The sequence below is a fragment of the Solanum verrucosum genome, unplaced genomic scaffold, assembly GCF_900185275.1.
Source record: "Solanum verrucosum unplaced genomic scaffold, falcon-dt-bn FXZP01000253.1, whole genome shotgun sequence".
In the NCBI taxonomy this organism is placed as follows: domain Eukaryota; kingdom Viridiplantae; phylum Streptophyta; class Magnoliopsida; order Solanales; family Solanaceae; genus Solanum; species Solanum verrucosum.
Window position 1 is genome coordinate 832,345 of NW_026019984.1, and position 11,456 is coordinate 843,800.

Consider the following 11,456-nt stretch of genomic DNA (forward strand, 5'->3'; position numbering starts at 1 on the left):
TGATTAAGATGAAGGAATCGCATAAGTCTTCATATCCCTCCATCGTTGTGCAGGCCTAACTTGATTGCCAATATAATATTCCTTTTGACTTTAAGAAACTTTTTTAAAAGTTTAATTAATAAAATAAAGTAATTAATATGGATTATTCTTAATCAGCAGTCTTTATTTTAATTTCTGAAAATTGAAAAGATATTATTGAGAGCATCACTCTAAAAAATGAGCCTTGCAATGTGCAAATTTAAATGTAATTGAACTTTAATAAAAATATCTAAGTGAGAAAATAATAAAAATATAAAATGAAGTACGGTATCTATACGGATAGTTATCGATTACAAGTCAACAAATACTTTCATTTATTTTATTTATATATGAGGCGTTTGGCTCCTTTAAATAAACTCTATTATTATAATAATAATAATAATAAGAAAAAAAACAATAAGTTTATATTTGCTAAGGACTTTTCCAAGATAAATATCCTTAAAACGAGAATTTCTATTTTATTAAATCTCGTTTTCTAGGCTTATGAGAAAAAGAAAGAAGAAGATATTCACATACTTATATTGATTTTTTGTATGGTCAGTACTCAACTTAATAGTTATTAGTTATTATCAAATAAAATAAACCTTCATCTTGATTTTAACTTTTTTTAATAAAGAACGTGACTTTCTAAGATAATAGTACTATTAGTTGAATGATCGTTTGAAAAATTAACTTAATAAATAATTAAAAAAAACATTTAGTGAACGTGTGTTTGGTAGAAGCGCAATATTTTCCTGAAAAAATAAGTAATTATTTTTCCAGATGATATAAGTTAGTAAAAAAATAATATTTAGCTTTGCTACATATCCCATATCAAAATATAATGATAATATATAAATATTAATATTTACACCTAGAGCCGTCAATAAAATTAAATTCTTATTAATTAATTCTCAAATTAATTTCCCAAATATGAAAAGCCAAGGTCAAAGGTATGTCGAATGTACTTTGTTTGGCTCCGTACATTGATCTCATTTTTTCTAATTGTCAACTCAATTAAATAAAGTAAAGTTCAATCATGGATTGTTAATTAATTAATTTGGGAATTAATTCTATGTACCCATCTGATTAATGAGATTCATTATAATCATTCACCATTCAAGATGTGTTTGGTACCAAAGAGAATATTTTTATTTTTTTTTATATTTAATTGATCATATTTTGAAACATTAGATTTCATCTCACAGTGTTTGAATAAATTATATTAAAATATACTTATGAAATAGTATTTTTTGTGTACTTAATTTGATTAACTCTTTATTTATAAAATAAATAAGAAAATTATTTTCGAAAAAATATTTTCTATTACCTAACACACCCTAGAATGATAACCTCCAAAGATGAAGCCAATGTCAAAGGAATGACTAAGGCAGTACAATGCACAAAATATTTCTCGTATTTCTATATGGTTCAAGGAGGGGACAACACTCCTAAAGTTTTGATGGAAATAATCTATCACAATGTAATAAATATAAATATGAAAAATTACTTGGATGAGTATCTTTTAATAAATAATTACTGATTTTAGCGATATTTTTTATTTATTATCATTTATAGCAATACTATATTAAATCTGCAATATATATTAAAAGTGAATTATGTATGCAATATATATGTATTATAACTGTTTTTTTAAAAATATATTATGTTTGTTTGGTAAGAAATTGACACATTGTATTATAAGTGTATTAAAATGTATTATATGTGAATAATAAAGTATTCTTTGTAATATGTATTAAAATTGAATTAAAAGTGATCAAGTGAAAAAAAATAATTATTGCTATAAATGGTAAATATTTTTTTAATATGGTATATTTATGTAAGTTTCCCTAAAATAAATATTAGTGATTACATTAACAACTTAAATTTGTAAGTTAGATGAAAATTATTTTATTATTATTTTCACGGTTCGAAAGTGTGATCAATATAGAGTCAAAGGAGTAGGAATGATTATTGTGCTTATCTTGGCTCTTGATAAACTTGTAATTTGCCTTATACAGTGTACTTACTATTGTACCTTATCTTAAACCAAATAGAAATGACCTTAATTTTAATGATTGCAACATGAGCTCAATATTGACCAGGTAAACAACAACTAACTAATAAAGTTTATATCATCGATTATTATTGGGAAATTCTTTAAACCAAAAAATAAAAATAGAAATGATAAGTCAGACTAATGATAACTAATTAGAATTGTGTACCATCTTCATTATGTAATCATGCATCTAACTCTTACTTTTGAATATTGTACCTTTTATTATATTTTCATGTTCGGATCAATTTACACATACTGTGATTAATTTGATGAGGTATCTATTACCTTCTATCAGCAACAAATATCAAGTAACTCATTCACCAAAACTATGACAGATGCAAAAAATCTAGTATTTTTTGTTGTATTTGTTATCATTAGCATGAAAATAAACTAGAAAAAGTTTGAAGAAAGACGGATTCAGAATTTTAACTTTGTGTGTTCGGTATTTTACTAATCATATAGTTCATTTGATTTCCTCAATTTAGAAAATATTATTATTTTTCAATATAAAACATGTGAATCGAAACTACTGAGTTCTATTGAAGGGTTGTATGTTCAAACACTTTTAATCAACCCAAACATTTATTTGTGTAAAATTGGAGAAAGTGTTTTCCTGCGTACCGAACACATTCTAACTCAACAATAATAACTATTAGCTGAGTAATCATCTGATAAATTAACTCGATATTTAGTAATGATGAACCTTTGGGATATACGATAAGTACAAACACTATTCATAATCAGATGCGGCAAAATGTATTCTACTAATTAAAATAAACAAATTTTCTATACTAATTGTGACCATTCATAATCTCCATTGGTTACTTTTAACACCTATATAAACACATCTAAACTTGTCACAACTTATTAAACACATCAAACAAATCCTTAATTACTCACTAAACTTCCTTAATTACCATTTTAATCACTTTTTTTTTTGCCTAAAATGGGTGATATTGAAGGATCACCAGGAAGTTCAATGCATGGTGTTACTGGTAGAGAACCAGTTCTTGCATTTTCAGTAGCTTCACCAATTGTACCAACTGATACAACAGCCAATTTTAAAGTCCCTGTTGATTCTGAACACAAGGCTAAAGTTTTTAAATTTTATTCGTTTTCGAAACCTCATGGCCTAACGTTTCAACTCTCATGGATTTCATTTTTTACTTGTTTCGTATCAACTTTTGGTGCTGCCCCTTTAGTCCCTATTATTAGGGACAATCTTAATTTAACTAAAATGGATGTTGGTAATGCTGGAGTTGCCTCTGTTTCGGGTAGTATCTTGTCTAGGCTCGCGATGGGCGCGATATGTGACATGTTAGGTCCTAGATATGGTTGCGCGTTTCTCATAATGTTATCAGCCCCAACTGTTTTTTGTATGTCTTTTGTGTCATCGGCTGGAGGGTACGTTGCTGTGAGGTTTATGATTGGGTTTTCACTAGCAACGTTTGTGTCATGTCAGTATTGGATGAGTACGATGTTTAATAGTCAAATTATTGGACTTGTTAATGGGACAGCTGCTGGATGGGGGAATATGGGTGGTGGTGCTACTCAACTTATTATGCCTTTGCTCTACGATATAATACGTAGAGCAGGGTCAACCCCGTTTACTGCTTGGAGAATTGCATTTTTTATTCCTGGATCACTTCATGTTATTATGGGAATTTTAGTGTTAACTCTTGGACAAGATTTACCTGATGGTAACCTCGCTTCTTTACAGAAGCAAGGCAATGTTTCTAAAGATAAATTCTCAAAGGTCAGTGACATCGTCATATCAAAATTCAAAAATATGGTTAACATTTACATTGAGCTAACATTTGTTATCTGCATTTTTTCATAGATATTATGGTATGCTGCAACAAATTACAGGACATGGATCTTTGTTCTGCTTTATGGATACTCGATGGGAGTTGAATTGACTACAGATAACGTGATTGCAGAGTATTTCTTCGATAGGTTTGATTTGTTTCCCTATACTTAACGTTATACGAACATCAATAGTACGAATATTGAATCAATTTTTCTGAATTTTTTTGGTGTAGATTTGATTTGAAGCTTCACACAGCTGGAATCATCGCTGCAACGTTTGGTATGGCTAACTTATTAGCGCGACCATTTGGAGGATGGTCATCAGATTTTGCAGCAAAACATTTTGGAATGAGAGGCAGATTATGGAATTTATGGATTTTACAAACAATTGGTGGTGTGTTCTGTTTACTTCTTGGAAGGGCTGATACACTTCCTCTGGCTATTACTTGGATGATCATATTTTCAATAGGTGCACAAGCAGCATGTGGTGCAACGTTTGGAATTATTCCCTTTATTTCGCGAAGATCATTAGGTATAATATCCGGTATGACAGGAGCTGGAGGCAATTTTGGTTCGGGATTGACACAACTACTGTTTTTCACGAGCACAAAGTACTCGACAGCCACAGGAATAACGTACATGGGGATCATGATCATCGCGTGTTCACTTCCAGTATCTTTAGTTCATTTTCCACAATGGGGGAGTATGTTTTTGCCTCCATCTAAAGATCCTATTAAGGGTACTGAAGAACATTATTTCACTTCTGAGTATACTGAGGATGAGAAGCAAAAGGGGATGCACCAAAACAGCATCAAGTTCGCCGAGAATAGCCGATCGGAGCGTGGAAAGCGAGTGGGTTCAGCACCTACTCCGCCTAACGTAACACCAAATCGTGTGTGATGGAAAAAAAACTTACTTGTACTCGATGTTTGCATCAATGTAATAAACGTGTCTTGTAGTTTGTAGATGAGCCTTCATTTTGTATGTATGGTTAAATAGTATGCATTCTCGCTTCAAATAACTTGTAAACATCGGGAGCGAATAAAAATTTACATATTGGTTTCTTGGTTATGTTTGTATGTACATTATATTTGAATATTCCAGGAGTCCATGGTTTGTTGGTTTCTTCAAAATAAAAACACTCAATTTTAATTTATTATTAACATTTTGGAACATTATTTTTATATTATATAGTTGCCGTAAAATATTTTTCTCCGATAGGTGTTCAGAAGTTATTTAATGCTTTATTTTGATTTCCTACTGTTCCATTAGAATAATAAAGGGAAAAATAATGCGATTGAACATCGTACAGTTATCTTATCTGCATTCGATATTTACATTAAATTATATAAATTAATGATAATTAAGTGATTTATAATAAAGTAAAGATGATTTTAATTAACTGCATGAGTTTATGCACTATAAGTGTGTATTATACACACGAAAAATAAAGAAAAGTCACGTAATTTCTAAAAGTTGGTTTGTAAATGTGAAAATGTACCTAAAAAACGGTGAGATTGTACATAACGCTTTTCCAACTCATTACGGAGATCCTCATAAAGTTTTTTCAAAAAAAAATAATTGGGTGCTTCAAGGCGCCAGATTCATGGGCTAATACACATGAAAAATCAATAAAGTCGCGTATTTCCTAAAAGTTGGCTTGTAAATGCAAAAATATGCTTGAAAAAATGGTGGGGTTGTACGTAACGCTTCCCCAATTCATTACGGGAGGTCCTCATAAAGTTTTTTCAGAAAAATATTTTGGGTGCTTCGAGGAACTAGATCCATGGGCTATAATACACACGAAAAACCAAGAAAGTTGCATAATTCCTAAAAGTTGGCTTGCAAATGCAAAAATATGCCTGAAAAAAATGGTGGTACTATACGTAACGCTTCCCCAACTCATTACTGAGGTCCTGATAAAGTTTTTTCAAATTTTTTTTTTGAGCTCCGAGGCGTCAGATCCATGAGCTAATATACACACAAAAAATCAAGAAAGTCATGTAAATCCTAAAAGTTGGCTTGTAAATGCGAAAATGTGCCTGAAAAAATGATGGGACTGTAAGTAACGCTTCCCCAACTCATTACGAAGGTCCTCATAAAGTTTTTCAAAAAACAATTGGGGTGCTCCGAGGCGCTAGATTCATGGGCTAATTACACACGAAAAACCAAGAAAGCCGCGTAATTTCAAAAGTTGGCTTGTAAATGTAAAAATATGCCTGAAAAAAATTGTGGGACTGTACGTAACGCTTCCCGAACACATTACAGAGGTCCTCATAAAGTTCTTACAAAAAATATTTTGGGTGCTCTGAGGCGCCAGATACATGGGCATACACACACGAAAAATGAAGAAAATCGCATAATTTCTAAATGTTCGCTTATAAATGTGAAAAATATGCCTGAAAAAATGGTGGGGCTGTACATAACGTTTTTCCAACTCATTACAGAGGTCCTCATGAAGTTTTTTCAGCAAAAAAATTTAGGTGCTCTGAGATGGTAGATCCATGGGCATTTATACACGAAAAACCAAGAAAGTCGTGTAATTTCTAAAAATTGGTTTGTAAACGCAAAAACATGCCTGAAAAAAATGGTGGGACTGTACGTAATGTTTTCCCAACTCATTACAGAGGTCCTCATAAAGTTTTTTCAGAAATTATTGTTGGTTGTTCCGAGGTGCAGATCCATGTGCTAATACATTCGAAAAACCAAGAATCCATCGACTATAGCACATGAAAAAACAGTAAATTTAGTTTTCCCCGCATTGGAACTCGTTTGAACTTGAAAATGCATCTGTTTTCCCCTCGGGACCAACTAACGCCATTAATAAGGTCGCAACGGACGTCCATGAAAAATCTCCGTCAAAAATAAGTTGGGATAACATATCACCAAAAATTCATGGAATATAGTAGACGAAAAACGGTAAATTTTGTTTTTCCGTCGTTGGGTCCCCGACTTGTTTTCGGCCAAAATATTTAATGGACTTCCATTACGACATTATTAATGGAGTGAGTTGGTCCCGAGGAGAAAATTGACGCATATTTAAGTTCAAACGATCCCCAAAGCGGGAGAAACCAACTTTGTCGTTTTTCGTGTGCGTCTATGATTTTTTTTGTGATACGTGATCCCGACTTGTTTTAATATGTCATGGACATTCGTTACTACCTTACTAATGGCGTGAGTTGGTCCCGAAGGGCAAACGAACGTGTTTTCAAGTTCAAACGAGTCCTAATGCGGAAAAAACTAAATTTACCGTTTTTTCGTGTGCTATAATCTATAAATTTTTTGGTGATACGTGTAGAAGTGTTTAGTCAAATACTTCTGAGTATCAAATTTTTAATAAAGCTCATTAACGAATGACAAAAAATTCTATGCGCCTTTTTAACATATACTTACACGCTCTTTGTTTAAAATATAGTCCGTCAACCAAATTAAGGAAAATTAACACGTATTAATAATACATACAATAAAACATTAAAATTATGAATTAGGATATCATGACCTAGAAACGTCAAAATAAATAGTGTTAATAATGTTGAATATGGTGAGTTTTTGGTCACTAAGGCCTTTCCGAAGAATACATTCAATTTCAAGTCAAACGAAATTCGTCAATCAAATTCAGAAAAATTAGTATATACTTATAAACATGTAAACAACCAAATTCATGAATTTGTATTTCATAATCTCAAAAGGTCGAAATAAACGATCATTAGTCATAATATTGCATATAAACAAGTATGATTAATTCATTTAATTTGGTCTACCACCTAGAATATTTAAAAAGTTGATTATTGGACTATAATCAAATAATTTGTTGTCATGAAAGCTACTTTTGCTCACTTTAAAATCAAATTAAATTATCGAAAATGAAACGGTACGGCACCATATTCGCCGTACCTTAGTTGACTTCAATCTTAAAATATGTTTTTATTAATTAACTTCTTTTGACTTCTCTTATTAGTGCTCAAATGACGTCAAATTTTTCGGTGTCTGATATTCTTTTTTTGGACTGACTAGTTTAAATTTTTATCAAGAAGTTTCATTTTTAAAAATAAATTGCTTTCAATAAATTTTTTTTACATTTTCTTAGGATCACTCGAATCTAAGACCTATTATTAAAGGTTGAGTAGATTTATCACCCCACCACGATGTTACATTTGATGAAGACATCAATTATTCGTGTTTGTTACTTTGTTTATCGTCAAATCCTCTAAAGTCTAAACTCTATTTGTCTAAATAACATTTACAATTTCCTTATTGTGCAATCATAGTAGATTAATTATACCATACTTTCATTCATAATTTAAATAAATTAACTTCTATAACAGGTCTAACTCGATAAAAATTAAAAAAAAATTATATTATGTTTGTCTGATATTCTTTTCTTTGTACTCATCAATCGCACAAAAGAAAGAAATTTTAAATATTAAGATCCTTCTGATGAAAGATTTTGTTGTTTAGCTACAAAAATTTTTTGTCAACGCTAATTCCTGTTTTTTTTTTCTAGTGTTTTACATGATGATGGGGTTAGAGAGCTTAATGATAAGGTTGAAGATGAATTGAAAGGATCATCCATGAAAATCAAGAAAGAACCTTATGATAAAATTGAGAAAAGTGAAAGTATGAGAGTGGAGATAAGGAGTAAGAAGGCTCAAAAAACTCAATGAAAAAACTCTCAAAATTGCGGACTCCCCAAAAACTAGAAGCTATACTTCCTAGTATTGTATATATAACTTTGTATCTCTTGCAAACAACCTCTTTACCTCATACAAGTTAAGCGTAAGGTCTGCGTAGACTCTAATATACTCTCCTCAGACTCTACTTGTAAACTGCATTGAATATGTCATTGTTGTTATTGTATCCCTCGGGTACAGAGTTACGTAGGAATTATAACGCAAGAATTGTTTAATTGTTGAATAATAAAGAGGGGATCGATCGCTATGTAGTGAATAATAATTTGTTTAAATATTATTTTGAGGGGTTGCTTAATTTAAAGGCTCTTTTTGTCTTTATTTACTCTTATCTATGTTTAGAAAATACATATATTTTTATTCTACGTTCTATATATTTTGCATAAATATAAATTTGTAAATTGATTAAAGAAACACAAACCGCACGCTTCTCTCAAAAATATTTATTTTTTTTGAAAAATACTTCTCAAAACCTTGTTGGAAAACTCAGCAAAGGCCAACCTACTGTGGATATGAACTTGCAAAACATTTTTTTAGTACAGGTCAATCAGAGTCTGTCAACCAAATGAGTCATATACTAAAAGGGAAATGTTATTGCTCATCAATTATATTTACAACACACACAAAAAAAATTACATCATTACATGAAAAAAAAAACACAAAAACAAACAATAATGTATATGGATTCATGGTTGAATTTATGAATTAAAACAACCAATCACACTCCACTAATTAAACATTATAAAATACATTCATTAATTTTATTATTTAGCCACTATTGTCTAATAATTCAAACATGTTCTGGACTACTAGAGTGAGTTGAAGTGGCTATAGATGTAACAATTTGTTTTTTCCCACGTTCAGAACGGCTATTTTCTGCAAACTTAACACTTGCAAGATGTAGCCCTTTTTGTTTTTCATTTTCTGTCCATTCTGATTCATAATAATTTTCTTCATTATATTTTCCATCGTTCGATGCTGGAAAAAACATACTCCCCCATTGCGGAAAATGTATAAATGCCACGGGTAAGGTACACGCTATCGCCATTAAACCCATCCACGTTAGCCCCATACCAGTAGAAAATCGCGTAGTTGAAAAAAATAATAATTGCGTTAATCCGCCTCCAAAATTGCCTCCAGCACCCGTGAGCCCAGAAATTAGGCCCAATGATCTTCGCGATACGAATGGAATAATCCCATATGTTGCACCACACGCGGCTTGGGCCCCGATTGAAAAGAGGATCATTGAAACTATGGCGATGGGTAGTGATTCAGCCCGGCCCAACCAAATACAAAAGGCTCCACCCGTTGTTTGGACTATCCATAAGACCCATAACCTTCCTCTCATCCCGAATTTTCGTGCTGCTAAATCCGATGCATAGCCCCCGAAAGGACGAGCCACAAAATTCGCCATCCCAAATGTTGCAGCTATCATTCCCGCGGTGTGTAGCTTCAAATTGAACCTATCAAATCACTTATAAGATAATGACAGAGCAATAAATTGTATACTAATAGTGTATATATATGAATACATTGTATATTAATAGTGTATATATGTATACATTGTATACTAATAGTGTATATAAGTTAAATTTTACGTGCAATAAATTGAAATAACACGTTAGATTAAAAAAGCTTACTTGTCGTAAAAATACTCTGCTATGACATTGTTGATGCAAAGCTCAACTCCCATTGAAAACCCATAGAGGAGGAAAAATACCCATGTCCTATAATTTGTCACTGCATTTCGAAGAACCTAGACATAAAAAAAATGAAATTCAGTCCATTTATGTTCCTAACGATCGAGTTAGTAATAAATAAGGACTATATTTATTTGTACGTGTATACAGGGGCGGAATCTAACCTTTGAGAATTGATCTTTAGTAACATCGCCCTTTTTTTGAAGAGCACTAAGGTTTCCATCAGGTAAATCTTGACCAAGTATTAAGACCATAAGTCCAATAATAATATGTAACCATCCGGGAATAAAAAATGCGATACGCCAAGCAGTGAACGGAGTAGCCCCGGTTAATTTAATTATATGAAAAAGAAAAGGCATGAGGAGTTGTGTAACACCACCTCCCATGTCACCCACCCCCCTGCCACACCGTTAACGAGTCCAATAATTTGACTATTGAACATAACACTTGTCCAGTATTGACATGACACGAATGTGGCTAAAGAAAATCCAACTAAGAATCTCATAGCTATGTATCCCTCAGCATTTGAGATAAATGCAACAGAGAAAACAATAGGGGCAGTTAAAAGATTGAGAAATGCACAACCATATCTTGGTCCAATTAAGTCACATAGTGCACCCATGACTAGTCTAGAAAAAATACTACCGGAAACTGACGCAACCCCTGCATTACCAATATCTGCACGCGTTAAATTAAGATTGTCCCTAATAATTGGAACTAAAGGAGCAGCAGCAAAAGTTGAAATAAAACAAGTGAAAAATGAAATCCAAGCTAAGTGGAAAGATCTCATGTGGGGTTGTGCAAATGAAAAGATTTTGATTGATTTTGCTTTGTGTTCTGAGTCAACTGGCAAATCAAATTTATTGGATTGGCTATTATTGCAAACATTTTGAGAAGTGACAGAAAATGCAAATGTTTGTTCTCTGCCTAGAGGGTTTGCAAAACTAGCCATTTTGGTTCAAAAAAACAAAAAGTGAAGGCTTAAAGGTTGATGTTTGATAGTGTGTTGTGATTATTTGGAAATGCTAAGTGTATGGTATTTATAGGAGTTTTAGGGAATTTTTTAATATTTTTTTAGGGAGTTGACATTGTAAACATCACACGTATTACACATTGGCATCACATGGTATGTTTTCTTTTTTTGTAAAATAAAAGAAATAAAAGAAAGTACTGCTAATTAAT

At 31.8% G+C, this 11,456-nt stretch overlaps 1 protein-coding gene and 1 pseudogene across 1 annotated transcript; one reads left to right on the forward strand and one right to left on the reverse strand.

The window, feature by feature from the left end:
- The first annotated feature begins 3,012 nt into the window (after window positions 1–3,012).
- Window positions 3,013–4,801, forward strand: LOC125818409 (high-affinity nitrate transporter 2.1-like). Its single transcript, XM_049497928.1, has 3 exons — window positions 3,013–3,833; window positions 3,918–4,033; window positions 4,120–4,801. Exons 1-3 carry the CDS (start codon window positions 3,024–3,026, stop codon window positions 4,784–4,786), a joined length of 1,593 nt encoding a protein of 530 aa, XP_049353885.1. The 5' UTR covers window positions 3,013–3,023; the 3' UTR covers window positions 4,787–4,801.
- Window positions 4,802–9,305: 4,504 nt separating this feature from the next.
- On the reverse strand, window positions 9,306–11,226 carry LOC125818410 (high affinity nitrate transporter 2.4-like; annotated as a pseudogene).
- Window positions 11,227–11,456: the final 230 nt, after the last annotated feature.